The sequence below is a fragment of the Pholcus phalangioides genome, unplaced genomic scaffold, assembly GCF_987345545.1.
Source record: "Pholcus phalangioides strain wild (caught in Gottingen) unplaced genomic scaffold, Ppha-v1.0 ptg000011l_1, whole genome shotgun sequence".
NCBI classification, from domain to species: domain Eukaryota; kingdom Metazoa; phylum Arthropoda; class Arachnida; order Araneae; family Pholcidae; genus Pholcus; species Pholcus phalangioides.
In genome coordinates, this window is record NW_028301604.1 from 2,165,525 (window position 1) to 2,181,032 (window position 15,508).

General features: G+C 40.4%; 1 protein-coding gene across 1 annotated transcript; it reads right to left on the reverse strand.

Moving 5' to 3' along the window:
* Positions 1-638: 638 nt before the first annotated feature.
* LOC149079937 (biotin--protein ligase-like) lies at positions 639-1,589 on the reverse strand. Its single transcript, XM_089238566.1, has one exon. The coding sequence runs from the start codon at positions 1,587-1,589 to the stop codon at positions 639-641; it is 951 nt and encodes a 316-aa protein (XP_089094692.1).
* Between the last annotated feature and the right edge of the window lie 13,919 nt (positions 1,590-15,508).

The window sequence follows — 15,508 nt, forward strand, 5'->3', positions numbered from 1 at the left end:
GTTAGCTTTTCCGTAAATACCAGAGGAGTTTTCTCAGTTGAGAACCGGAACACCTTGATCAGTTCCTGGGGGCCTCTCGGTTGAGGGCCGGACCACCTTGCTCAGCTCCGGGGGGCCTCTTGGTTGAGGGCCGAACCACCTTGATCAGCTCCAGGGGCCTCTCGGTTGAGGGCCGAACCACCTTGATCAGCTCCGGGGGCCTCTCGGTTGAGGGCCGGACCACCTCGATCAGCAATGAAGAACTTTGACTGTGAAGATTGTTTTATATTTTGATTCCGGACCTGCCGGAAAACGGATTCAAATAATGTAGATTATTGCATTTTAACAATTCAGCCTAAGGCCAATAGATACGGTAGTAAGACGGTGAACCGTCCTACTAGAGGGCTTCAGTTGAACAGAACAAGATTAGACGAACGCGGAATCAGACCTGTTACAACGTACGGCCGGTATTTAAAGGAAAAACATCCGACCGCACGTGTCTGATCAAGCCAATCGGCTTCAAGGTCACCTCATCTGCATGCGATCGCAGGCGAACATCACGATCGGCCTTGATCGTCGCCATACGATCACAGCTGCAGACTAGTAACATTTATGACAAAGATAACGTGACGGTGACTACGGACTTTTACGCCGGGGGATCATCGGCACGTTACAACATCTACAAAGAATACACGGTGACCAAAATGCTGCGTTTTTAAAGCTTCAAAAAACTTATCTCGATTGAAATGCTTCTTTACCACATCATCCGGAGCATCCATGTATATGGGTAATGAATTGCTGGTCGCTTCGGGTAATTTACCAGACTTGTTATATTTCACTAGATACAATTCAGGCTTCTTAATGTTCATAATAGACACGTCGTCAAGGGATTCTTGGAGTTTATTTTTGGTGAATGTGAAACAAGGACTAAGTTCTGGCAATTTACTCGCACCACAGATTAAACCAAAATATTCCGAAAGTATACCCCTCAGGATACTCAGTCTATCATTATTAGTCGAGCTCAACGACTCAAAGTCACTTCCATCGCCACTAACGACGACGACGGGATCGAGGTCCAAATGGACTTCAGAAACAAGGACGTTGTTGGACTTGTAAACGACTGGCGACCCTCCACCATCACTCACCAGAACCTGGCTGATACCAGCAAGAGTGAAGGACAAGTCTTCCCTCATGACGGCCACGTCTTTCCATTCCTTGTAGTTAACGCGGACGAGTCCCCGGATGTTCTTCGCCGGAACGCCGCATCCAATGCCAAGAGATGGCAGCTCTAGATTCGTACAGAAATTCAACAGGAAAGAGCCACTTCCTTTTTCTGTTGCGAAAGACTGGAATTTTTCAGAGACGCCTTTCGGGAGGAGACGGCCATCCCGGCGGACGCCGGACACGACCAGAGCAACGCAGTTTTCTTGCCAAGGATCGCTGGTGACCTGGGAATTCGACAGAAGGTTGATCGTGTAACAATCCGCGTCCAGGCAGAATTTTAGTCCGCTGACGACGTTCAGGTAATGAGGACATTGACAATCGTCTTCGCCGGTATAGACCAAGATGTTCGGTGGTTTTATGACCGTGGCGTTGTTATCATCCGCCATTGCTGATGATTATTATTGTTTAAAAAATCTCCCAGCCAGGAAAAAGAAATTAATCAAAAGTTATCGGCATAAGGATCGCTTTTGGCTTTCTTTAAATGTACCGCATTACACTTGTTTATAAGTTTGGTGTTGCCAAAATTATTTTGGAAACTAGAATTGAATTTTGCATATCTGATTGCAATGTTGAATGAAACGTTTTGAACTAAACTGACCATATTTGCTCAAGAAAAATACGGGAAATTGGGCTTCGATATACAGAAAAACCAGACGCACCTCCACGTTCAGGGCCGCAACTCATGGCGCCCACATGCTAGTGCCGGGCCCCCAGGCCAGGATTTTTCGTGGCCCCGTCCTACCCCCCCCCCCCCCCGAAAAATTTTATGCACCTCCCTTGAGAAAAGATTATAGTGCATTTTTCCAGTAAAAAAAAAAGAAACCCCTTTCGGATTGAAAAAAAATTTTGAATAAAATGAGAAAATATTGCATACGATACGGCATTTGTATATGCAGCAAAACATCGCTACAACGACAATCGATAATAAATACATCTACAATGATATTTTTTTCAAATCTTGTTTGGAATTGCCTGGCTTAATGCTAAACTCTCGGTACAACGACATCATCTACTATGATAAACCCCTCTATAACACGATATTTTTAGTTTTTTGAAATCGCTACAACACTTTTTTTTATATTTTGTTCAAAATCGTTTTGAATTTAATTTTAACTTCGCCACTTGTTCTCGTTCTTCTGAAGGCGTCTGATGACATCAATATTTTGCACTAAATGATCACCGAAAGCTAAAGTTATTTGTATTGCTGCACTCTGTGTACGACACAAAAGCACTATGCGGTAAGCTTCTTTACACGCACAATACACATCTAAGTGAATTTTATAAACTAATCAATCAAAATTTTTTGTAACGAATAAATAAATAAGAGCGCATTTTCCGATGATATTAACAATGCCGATATAGAAAAAATGACAACAATAGCATAAATTTGATCACACGTGAGGATAATGTTACTTCTTTAATCCTTCTACCACAATATTTTTTTTTTGGTCCGTAGAATACTGCTATATCGAGGTTTCACTGTATATTTAAAGTAAATAATAAAATATAATTGTGTGTGTGATAAATATTATTACATTTCGAGATATGATTATGTGATTTGTATACAATTTTACGCAATACAATAGAGCTCCCCTATGGGCCAGTTAAGAGAACAAATTGGTTAGGCGATATGGTTTTCCCATAGAAACTTGTGATTGCATAGGCGTACACAGAATTTTTACGAGGTGGGGGGGGGGGGTTACGTTCTTTTTTCCTGCAAAACAACCCTATAATCTTAGCTCTGGGGAGGGGTCAGAACCCTAAACCCCCTTTGCATACGCCAATGGTGATCGTGATCCATGGTCGGCAGGGCCGCAACTGGGGGGAGGGGACAAGCAGGTATCTTGCCCAGGACCAGAAGTGTGAGCAAAATTCACCTTTTATAGACTCTTCTTCAAAATTACGGGGGGGGGGGGCGGGGGAATGTCAAAATATGTGCTTACCTCAGCTTATCAAGCATTTAGTTGCGGCCCTGATGGCTAGTGTTCAATGTCAAAGTCTCTCGATTAACGATAATACCTCTATTATGTTATTTTGCTTCGTCCGCAGAATATCGTTATATCGAGATTTCACTGGAGTTTTATCATGCATAATACTAGCTATAATACCCGTGCTGCCCGTGTTTTCTTCATTTATTGGGAGGATTGGAAAAGTGACAAAACCATTACAAAGGAATAAATATATAATACTGGCAGGATTAAAGAAGTGACAAACCATTGTAAAGGCATATGCACGTGTAAAACGCATTACTAGAGAACCACGGTAACCAAAGTAAACATTCCGAAAGTGATTGTTGATGCCCAGAAACCATTGTTGCCCGACTGTTTTTCGTCCATTTTGGGCATCTGCCCTTCTCTGGCGAACTTTAAAGTAGCCTATCGTTCAATAACCATTTAATAGGTGAAAATGGCGCCTCAGGTGGAAAAAGTTTAAGACGCCCCTGCTCTAACGTGAAGTTATTCCATGCAATGATTTTTTTGACAAAACGAAGCGATTCCGTTATGCCAGGCGATTCACTACAGGCGTCCAAAAAGAATAAATGAATTTTTAGTGAATTAAAGAGTTAATGAAAGTAATAATACTGAAAACATTTTCATTGGCCTTGGTTGAAGTACCGGCCTGAAAAATTGTGTGTGTGAACTGAAATACTGCAAATATTTATGTTCACTTTATCTATTCAACTGAGCAACTTCACAATTCTGTTACAGTCGTTTATACGACGTTCAAGAGGCCGAGTCGCATAGGCGTAAACTTCTATAGGGCCCATGGGCCCGAGCCCCCCCAACATTTTTGAAGACGCGGCTCAGCCCCCCCAAAAATTCGTATGAATATGGCTTATTCATTTTGCAATGATGAAAAATTTTTTTTTAACCAAAAGTTGTCCTAATTATGAATTAGTTAATGGAAACAATCTGCTCAAAATTTTAGTTCTTTTAAAAAATCTGGATGGTCTTTGGCTTTCTTGTTCCATGACAATACGTTTATCTCATTTCTTCCCTGCCGTTCAATCCCCAATTGCACCCTCCATCGGTTCCAATCCTTACTGCCAGAAGGCACGGCTGAGAGGAAGATTCTTTGAGGTGTTGAGGGGGCTCTTTCTTCTTTGCCTGTGGCAAAAACTGAGTGTCTCTTCTTTTGTTCACTGCGACCGGAGGCACCGGAGGACGGCCATGGCGCCAACATGAAAATAAGCCCAAAGATGCATGGTGGGGGGAGGGGGAAGGTTGAAAATTGGGAAGCAATGATATTGAAACCGAAATAAATTACACTCTATAAAGAATAGGTGCCAGAACCTAGAGGCTGAGGCCATTTGAGCCCCCCCCCCCCGCAATAAATTTTGTAAGGGGACTGAGCCTCCCAGTAATTACTGAAAAAAACCATTGTGCAATGCATTCTCCCTCTCCTTCGTACACGCATGAGTTCCGTATATGCGGGAGGACCAATAACAGTTAGGCCCCCCCCCCCCCAATGTTTTTTTGAAAAATATTGGGGAAAAAAGCACATTCTAAATGCCCATTCATAACAGATCTTGAGGATCGATGCCGAAACATTTTTCGAGCCCCTTTACAACAAAATTTGATTGGGGGTGGGGGTAGAACATAGGCGTAAACTTGTATCCGGCCCGTGGGCCCGAGCCGAGCCCCCCCCCCCAACATTTTAGAAGAGCCGGCTCGGCCCCCCCAAAAATTCGCGTGGATATGTTTCTCACACTTGGCTCAGAAAAAACTTTTTGACAAAAAATTTCTTTAAATAGTAGAAATCCATCTGCTCGAAATTTTATTTTTTTACTTTTCTTCAGAATCTCAACGCACTTGTTCTGTGACAATAGTAGTCTTATCTCCCAATCAATCCAGCATACATTCATCCTAAATTGCGTCCTCCCAGAGTGGTGCCTGAAGGCACCAGTGTAGATAACTTGGGGGGGGGGGGGTCCTTTCTCTTGCTTGCACTGAAATGAAGCACATACGCAGGAAACAGAGGACGCACTGCATTGTTCTTCTGAAAACTATTGGGGGGGGGGGGGGCTCAACCACCTTACAAAATTTTTTGGGCTCAAATATCCTCCACTCCTAGGTTCCGGTGCCTTTGAGGGGAATCAAATAAATAATAGTAAAATAAAATTAACACACAAAAAAAAAAGAAAATAAGAAATGAATGGAAAATTTCAAAGCCCCCTGAGCCGGGTACCATTGCATTCTAATACTAGGAATATGAAATTTCCTCCTTATAAATCAGGGATTCTCAAACTATCTACGTTAGCAGCACTCTTATATAGAAATTTTAAATACGGTATTTCAATAAATGTTGAAGAGAGGTTAAAAGGTGAAATTTGCGTCCCCCCTCTGGTCCGGCACCCTAGACATTTGACCCCTCCCCCCAGCCCTGTTTCCAGTACTCCAACACTTAGGTAGCCAGGGCCGGAACTAGGGAAGAAGGCAGTTTTCACAGGCGGAATTCTTGTGGGGACTGCTAATTCTGGGGGGGGGGGGGGTGGAAGAACGAAAAATATCGTTTCGATCGTTTTTTTTAGTGGGGAGAGGGTGAAAAAATTACATACTCTTCCCTCCCTCCACGACTAAAATGATCCTGTCTCCGTTGGACCGGGCTTTTGGACAGATCTTTCGCGAGGACCCCGATTTTTCACAGGGAAGTGCTTGGACCTGTCGTAAGCGTAACTTGTATTAAGTCGTATGTTAAGTGCATTAAATCGTAACTTGTTTTAAGCCAATGGGATCGAGACTCCCCCACCCCCCTCTTATTAATTTTGGAGAGCTGGCTCAATCTTCCCCTCTTCCCCACAAAAAAATCGCATGGATACGTTTTCCACACCTAGACTCGGAATAATCACGTCACGTCAGTACAGTGAGTTTCGGCCTTACACGAAGCTGTGACATGTAAAAAAAAAAGTGGCGATTTTTCCACAAACACTTTTTTCCGGCCATTTTACAGGATGCGACCTCTATTTATCGGAAAATACTGTAATTTTTTCTATGTTCCATTGCAAATTAAATTGGGGAATTTTTCTAAAAAGGATGTAGTATTTCTTACTTATGTTATTCAAAAAATTGTGTTTATTTCAAAATGAAGAATTATTCTCAAGGTTTTAATAGGGTTCCTCCTTTCCCGATCAATTCTTTTTTACGGACGAATTTCTATTTGTCCAGCCGGTGACCGCAAAGAGGGGGTTTTAAATACCCTGTTTACGTTCGCAGCACTGTTAGAAATTTTAAATATCTTGCGGCATCACAGTCGATCTCAAGGAGGCATTTCGATGCTTCCCCCCCCCCCCTTCCCGACAATAAAATGATCTTCACTCCTAGTTACAGCCCGTCCGTGGCATCTAGTGCCGTGTTTCCCGGGGGGGGGGGGGCACTCAGCGAGCTATAAGCACGGCCATGGACTCCCACATACTGGAGAAGGGCTTCTAGCCTGGGATCTTTGGCAGGCTTTTTATTCCATGTATTTTTTTTTTTTTTCATGATCAAGGGGCCGCACCTTCTGCAGCTGACAAAGAGCATTTCAATAGGGTTCAGTTTCGGCTGCTTCAATGCAGGTTTACTGAATACAATCACCATTTCCTAATTAGAAGGACAGGGAGTGTATAGCGTGTCGCTTATGTGGGGAATATGTCACCTGGAGGCATCCGTCCATATGGGGACCCCCCTTCTGATCCTGAAAACTACATTCTTCTTGACGCCGCCGGTCAAGGCTTTAAAAGCTTTTGTGCTTAATGGATGGCCATCCGTGAAGGACGCCGACATAGATGATCCTAATTGGAATATAAAGAAATTACGGTGGTGAAGAAAAATCTAGACGAAGTTTGTGATTCTGCAAAATAAGAATATAAGAATAGCTGTGTTTGGAGCCACTTGAAGTAAACTCCTTGTTTTTCCACTGAACCCCCCCCCCACAAATGTTGAGATGGACAGTTCCACAGTATTTGATGGTTTGTGTGGACCACATTCGGTTGTGCACGTACAGTATAACCTTCTGTTAGTAAAACATGTTGTATTACAAGAAAACGGAAAAGTTCCTCGTGATTCCGCGCAGTTTCCTGACAGAAAAAGTAAGCAATATTAAATATAGCTACACATTTTTGATAAATCCATGCATTTTAAACATTTTCTTTAATGATAATTTATTCAGAATCTTCAAAAACAATCTAGATTTTGCAGCCCTCTAATACTTATAATCAATAAAGCGTAGTATAAAATATTTTTTTTCTGTTAGACATATCAATAAATTAATAAAACTTACCATGTTTTATTTTTTTCAATCATATTTAAAATTTATTTAAGAAAAATTTAAACTCCATTTGGCTTGCATACTTGTAAAAGTGACAATATTTGAATCGAGTTTTTAATAAGAAATTTATGCAACTAAAAAAATTATTATTTTTCTAATTTAAAACCTGATATATGACTCAATATATGAGAGTAAAATAAATCTTAAATAAGTGACATGTAATTTGATTTTGGGGGAAATATACACTGTATCATAAAATATAAATAAATACAGGGCTCGACAAAAATCATTAAAAAATTTAGGCACCAGCCAAATTTTGTAAGAGCCAAGCATGGTTTTTTCACGAGAAAAGTATCTTAAATAATCTTTTTTCAACCTTTCTGGGAATTGATGACCCCCTTCCCAGGGCCGCAACTAGATACTTTGTCATCTGGGGCAATTCGGAATTTTGGCGCCCCTTGCATGTAGAAGAAGCAGTTAAAGGGTGAATTCGACTCACATTCTGGTCCAGCGTCCGGAGCACCAGACCTACCTGCTTTCTCTAGTTGTGGCTCTGCTCCTTTCTATGTTGGAAGACAATTATGAAATCGGAAAATTTTGAGCCATCACTAGATTCTGATTTAGCAATCACATATACAAAATTTTAGGCGCGAATACAGATTTTCCAGTCACCATGGTGACCTGGCACTTGGGGTTTGTCCAACCTTGGAATAAATAAAGATGCATATACTGTTCTGAATATATTTTTTGTATATAGTCATTTTCATGACCCCGCCCAGGGGATTTCGGGATTCATGAGATCTGGGGGATCCTGGGAGGATATACACAGATTTACGGCATGACTAGATCTGAATAAATTGCCTATGGCGATAGACCGGAGTTGTGCTCGTTTCAATGAGAGAGAGAGAATGAAAGTATATTTTTACTTGGACCGTGATCAAACTAGAATGGGGCTCAAGGGCAAAGGCTACGCCCCCAACAATCAAATAAATTTTTGTTAATTAAATGCTTTTGGAAAATTGGCACCAACTCAAAAATTCTCTGGAAGAAATTCCGTGCCCCCCCCCCCCAATAGATTGGTTTTCTTGGGTACGCTCATGCTCAGGGGTAGTCCCATTCCAAGGGCGTAGCGAAGAGGAAGACTTGGGGGTCTGGTCCCCTCGTCCGAAATGTGAGAAAATGACCGAAAAAAGGGGAAAAGATGACCAAATCTATTGTTCTATCACTTTGGTCCCCCCTGCCGAACGAAATTTCTGGCTACGCCCTTGTCACATTCACTTTGGTAACAATACATTAAATGATTGTTATACAGTCGAATATCCTGTTATAACGAAGTCCAAGAAACCGGAGAAAACACTTCGTTATAAAGAAATTTCAGATTGTTTGCATTGTTCCTATGTATACTTATTAGAGGGATTAGAAAACCATTCGTTAAAACGATATTTTCGCTGTAACGGTATTCGTTAAAACGGGATTCGCCTGTAATTAGAGCCCGAATTTTCCACTTAAAAAAAATGGCTAAATATGAACTAAAACTGAGAAAATATGTGCTAAAGAACAAATAACCAAGCAAAAAACGCAAATGCGTTTTTAAATGCATCTTTTCTATTTATCTCGGTGCATATTCATTTGCAAAAACATTCTCATGCAAATGATTTCTACATGTATTTTATTTAGGAATTTCTAGTTATTAGTACCGTAGCTGCTCACTAATAGAAAGAAAAAGTTGCTCGAAAAAGAAGCAAACTACACGTGCACACAAGTAACAAAACATGAATAATGTCAAAAATGGGCGGATTTTTCTCCTGAGATTTTACTTCTTTTTACTTGAAAAAAAAGAAATGACAAGCAAATAAAGCACCCGGGCTTCGGGTATGGTCCATTGCAGCTAGAAGGTCCTTGGAGTTGAACAACCAAACTATTTGAAAATGTCGAATTTCCGATTCGATAGACGATTTTCCTGATCCATAAATCCATGGAAGTGAGCATGAATGTAATAAGTTCAGACTTTTAATTGTTCAGTTGGTCATCTAAACCGCTTTGATGATACGAAATTCTATGGAAAACGTCTTATACTCTTAGAGAATCAACTGATTTGAGATCAAAAATCAATTTCACATGACTAGAGTTCCGTTCAATCGTTAATATTAGAACGAAATGATCTCAAAGACGTCCCAATGCAGATAAAGCAGCAATTTTCAATAATTTTATGTTCTTACAGAGCGAAACGTGAAAATTCGTTTATAATGAGAACTACGTTACAGCGAAAACTTTTCTTGTGGTTGTGAGCTGTTGTTATAACGAACTTTTATTGTATTTATGAGCAATATTAATTTGAAAAATTACAAAAATTTAATTAATCTTCCGCACAACTTGAAAATTTGCACTTATTCTGAAAATTCTTCAATTACATACATTTATACACATATTAATGCTAAAAAGAGGTTAATTTATATAAATGCTACAAACAGGACTAATCATAACAAATTTATAAATAGTGCAAAAAAAAAAAAAATGAATAAATCAAAAATAAAAAGGTCAATTTCCCGTGACCTTTCATTAAATTAAGTTGTATAATAACCAAGAATGGCCACTGAAGCTGTGCTTTCCAAAGTGTGAAATATCGACCCCTGGGGAAAGGGGTCGATGCAATTGTCCAAAGGGTCGATAGAAGCTATGGGTTTAGTATAGGATCCTATGGGTGGGCTTGAGTTGGGAGAAATGAGAAAGAAATTTTTTTTAAAGAAGAGCTATGGAACACAAAAAGTTTGGGAAACTTTTCACTGAAGCAGCGGTTCTCAACCGGTGCTCCGTGTACACTTCCCGGGGGCTCCGCACCCACTCGAAGAAAATAAATCAGTAAATTCGATAAATGAATATAAGAGGAGAGCGTACGGGGCTCCACCATAGAAATTTTACGCCGAATAGAGGCGGCCACTGATGCATATTTGTGTTTGAGTACAGGTGATCATTTGTGGAGATTTTACTGTATTTAGGAAAATGTAATGGAACCCTTTGTCTCCCTATTTATCTTTTTCCTTTATCTCCCTATTACGTTTCTGACCTTACTTATTTGTACGAGGTTTTGCTTCAGTTGCTATACATTTCTATACATTATCCCTGTATACAGGGCCTAATTTCTTCATGGGCAAATGAAGCCTTTATAACTTTGACCCCCGAAATTCAAACAACATACATTCACTGACCAATTAACATCTTTGACTCTTGTCGCAAGAGCCTCCTAATTCCTGCTTTACCCAGGGCCCTGCCTGTATACACTTCAATTAATCGACGTTTTCACTTCGATTCGAACTCCCAAGTCTTTGGAAAACACCTTTTCTATCAATCGAATCACATAATTTTTCAATTGGTGAAAACGTGTCACTGAAATACAGTGTTTTACGGTTTTCAAAAACCCATCATGAAGAAACGTTGTAAGCGGAAAAACTAAGCGGGATCGACTGTAGTTTCTCATGCATATTTTTTACTGAAAAAGTAATAAAATTTAAGATGATTGACTGGTTCAATCAGGGCTGCAACTAGATGCTTGGTTACCCGGGGTAACCCCCCTTGTAATGTTGAAGGAGAGGTTTTAGAATGAAATTTACACCCCATCCGGTCTAGCGCCCGGGGCACGAGACCCGCCTGCTCCTCCCTAGTTGTGGCCCTGTGTTCAATGGCTTTTGACATGTACTGAAATAATTATTGAACGGGCTACGGTATGCTGATAGCCAGGGCTGTAACTGGGATTTTTGTCGCCCCCACATTCGATAATTTTGTAACGGTGTTCTCTGTCAAGTAAAGGACGTTTTATATAACGTTTAAATAACACTTTTTTTTTCGGTTAAATCTTGAAATGAATACCGTAAAATTGCTTGAGACTTATTGAATTGAAGAATTGCTTGAGCAACAGTAATGTTATGATAGTATTATAAGTATATTTCTTCTCAAGCATAAGATTTTGAATCAAAACGACAGATTTTCACAAATTTTTTTTTCGGAAACGTCTGTAAAAAAAAGGTGGGGGGGGGGGTAATTTTCGGAAAAAGTTCGTTTTGCAGTACTGCTTTCGCATTTATACGACGCGTCGTATAAACGAGGTTCCATTAGAGCCTGAGCCCCCCCAACATTTTCAATAAGTTTACGCCTATGGAGTCAAAACGTTTTATGCTTAAGTCGAAGTGTGAATATATATATATATATATAACTGAGCCTTTTTAAAAAATTATCCCCCTCCCATACATATAAAATGTTATAAAATTTTATGTGTTTAATTGCATCCCAATTCTGTTCTAAAAAATATCATTTCATACTTGAGAGGAAATTAAATCACAATTCAAATCATTTAAAGAAATAAAATTTAGCACAACATTACCTTTTAAAAAATATCATTTCATACTTGAGAGAGGAAATTAAATCACATTTCAAATCATTTAAAGAAGTAAAATTTAGCACAACATTACCTTTGGGGCACGACATTGGGTACAGAATTGCAACAAAATCTCTTCTCGACTTGGGAAAATTTCGCCATATTGGACTTCAATCAGGAGCTTGCTCTTTGGTTTTTTTCCCTCTGCTTTATAATCGTTTTAAAAAGTTGAAACGACGATATTCAACTGGTTTGCAAGATGAACTTTCGTTATCAATTTAAAATTCTTGCTGAATTCTTCCAAAATTTCCAATTTTTTTAGAGAGAGCGTTTTTTTGTTTTTTCGACATTGCGAACGGCGGATTTGACACAGTCAGCAAGCAGTGCCGTCTGAACGCATGTCCCCACCCGAGCACGGCCCGGGGGCCTCACAAAAATGGGAACTAATTGAAATTTTCGAGAATTCTCTAGGTTGGGTCGCGGAAAAATCAATTGGCCCGGGGGCCCCTTAAGACGGCCCTGTCAGCAAGCAAAGCACCACATCGAAAGAAAGTTCTACAGGAAATGATCGAAAGAAGTTATTGTGCATGTGTACCGTATCTGTCTATTTTCGGCAGACCTGTAACCCCCAAATGCTTACATTAGACATTCTCATCCTCCCCGGGATAACGTTGAAAACATAGGGAGAGAAAAAATTCTGAAAGGTCATATGGCCGTCAAAACAATTGAAACCCATTTCTTCGGGACTCTCCACATCTACGTATTCTCAGAAAGAGGCAATAAACAAATCACCTAAGTGTCCACTCTAAATGGTCATCAGCCATCTCAGTGGCAATTTTCGTATACGTCAGCAATCACCCTAAAATTTATGTCTTTTGCGGTGACAATATGCAAGAACTGTTGGAGCAACGCTTTTTCACTGCATACAAAAATTTTGTGCACATTTGATGGATATAAATTACGTTTTTCTTTTTTTCAAAAGTTTCCGAGTTTGAGTCGAAGTGAAAACGTCGAATAATTGAGGTTTTACGTTAACTAAATGAATGAAATATTTTAACATTAAAATGTATTTGTTGTATTGTTACCAATTGGTACCAAAGTTAAACATCGTATAAACATGAAAGTTGTATAACTGAGTGACGTATGAACGAGGTTACTCTGTAATTTGTAGATATGCCCTATTAAAAATAAGCGTTTTTAAACTTTATGAAACACAATTCAACAAACATCGCAACTGGTCTCGAGGCAAGGCCAAACTCTTCGGACATAGATTTATTATAGTTAACTCTTAATGCTCAAAATAAAAATGTAACAAAAATTTACATTTTTAGCTTTGCTTACCGTTCTTTTGGGCTAGAACCGTAGGATTCATCGACGTGGGAAAAAATTTAATTCTTTATGTACGCAAACTCGTTCAACTATTTTACTAAAAGATTTCGAACAACTGTATTTTTGCAGACGCGAACCATAAATATTTTTCTGTTCAACCGTTCCAACAAAATGTCGTCTGTGAATAGAAGTTTTGAGGGGAGATGTGTCCTCAAGACAAAACAGCGAATAAAAAAGGCCGATGCGGAATGTAGCCTTTTTTTTCAGAAGCAAGGAAAAAACCCCTTGATTTGTTCGGAGTGGGAGAAGGAGGGAATTATTAGAGAGGCCGTGAGCGAAATCACGTGATTCAGTACACACGTCATTACAGCCATTTCGTACAATACTTTTTGCGGGAAAACGCTTTAAACGAGAAATCTCGATGAGTATCAGTAATAAGAGTTGGCACCACAGAGGCGCAAAATAAGTCGCACTAAGGAGGAAAACGTTATATGCGGGATCCACTGTATTTTGTAAAAGCTTGCAGGGCTTGCAGCAAAGCTGTCTCAGTATCATAACCCGCCCACGAGAGTGGGGCTGGTGGAGCTTCAGGCCTGGGGCCTGGACCATTCTTGTCATTTTTTGTCTTTTTTTCACACTATTAGTTCACTATAGAGGGGGTCCGCTGAAGAACGCAGCCTACGGGGGCCCCTATTCCAGGATGTTGAGGGGGGGGAATCATGTGCTTTATCGGCACCCAAAGACAATTTCACTGTGGAATACGATGTCTGTTTTCATTCTATCCAGACATTATGGCCTTCTATGAACTGAAACAGCAGGGGTCGCGCGGTAGCCCTGAGGACACACACAAAATGCTGGTGTCCTTGACGTCAGTAGTCATGACCATCACAATGTCTTTTTTTCCTTCCTAGGAGAACAACTGCCATCCGAGAGTGGGAGGGGGGGGGGCCTTGTACAATGTTATTTTCTTCGTTTCCGTTTTTTTTTTCGTTTACTTGTACATGTGTATAGTTAAAAACAATTTCAATGAGAATAGAAGGTACGTAGTTCAAGATATCCATCCATACGAGTACAAATTGATATGATTGATATTAAAGAGTCCTGTCTATTTTCCTATGGGACATATCTGAAAGAAAAAAAAATCAAAAAGACCTTTCCACAGGCCCCCCTGACTCCCCCCCCCCCATGTGGGGGCCATTCCGCAACTAGATACTTTTTCAGCCGGGGCAAGAACGCATTTTGGCGCCCACATGTAATATAGAAGAAGCAGTTCGATACCCGGTTCGTCCTTGTCAGAAAACTTTCCTGTGACACAGGGGTACAACAAAAAACGGCGACTTGACCGCAGCAAAAAATTGCTACCGTAGGAAGTCCACCATCGACCCATCGAGGGATTAGCGCACCAACCTCTCGATGAGTATAAAAAACAAGCCGGCCGTTCGGAATCGGCAATAAATTGTAGGTCCCGGTATAATTAGCCCTCGTGTGCAGAAAAAATGACCGTGGTACGACAAAAATGATCAAATGAAAGAAGAAGCAGTTAAAGGTTGCATTCTGCGACCCCCTTCCGTCCAGCGCCCGGGGCACAAGACCCGCCTGCTCCCCCGCAGTGGCGGCCCTGTCCACGTTCATATTAAAAAAGAACTTCGAACGCGCGTGTCGGAGGTGCGCGGCTTCGATATACAGGATAATGCCAATCATCGCCAAAAATGGTGCCAAAATGAAGCTCATGCTAAAATCACAGAAAAGTTTCCAATCGCGGGAAATGAAGCGCCACTTCTGATTCCAATGAATTAAAAAATTATGACAAATATGTGAGATGAATATTCGTATTTGTGGTCGTAATTATCGTAATGTAATTTCTGAGTTGGAAAGATAATTTCAATCAAGCATAAAAAGTCAAGTTGCCTTTACGTGAACAACCGGGACATTTTTGCAAAAAGACGGGACAACCAAAAAACAGACAAAACCGGGAAATACGGGACGTACGGTCACCCATTTGAACAAGCATTTTCATGACTATAGTGACCATACGTCCCGGACTTTTTTATGAAATTTTGGGCATCCTGACTTTTTTGTAAAAATGTCCCGTTATTTCACGTGACTTTCATCGTCTTCCGCGATTGGCAATTTTTCAATGATTACGTATTTTCAACGACAGACGAACTTTTTTCAATCGAGAGTTAGGATTTGGTAACCAACCTAAGTGGGATCCTCCGTCAGCATGAATAGTGGTTGTATCGTTTTCATCTGAAGAAGACACTCACTGTGTGTCGAAATGCATCAAGTTTTTATCTGATAAGGAGGGCTAGGATTTTTATGCCCGAAAAACTTCTAAAAATGCTCTAGAAAAAATGCATT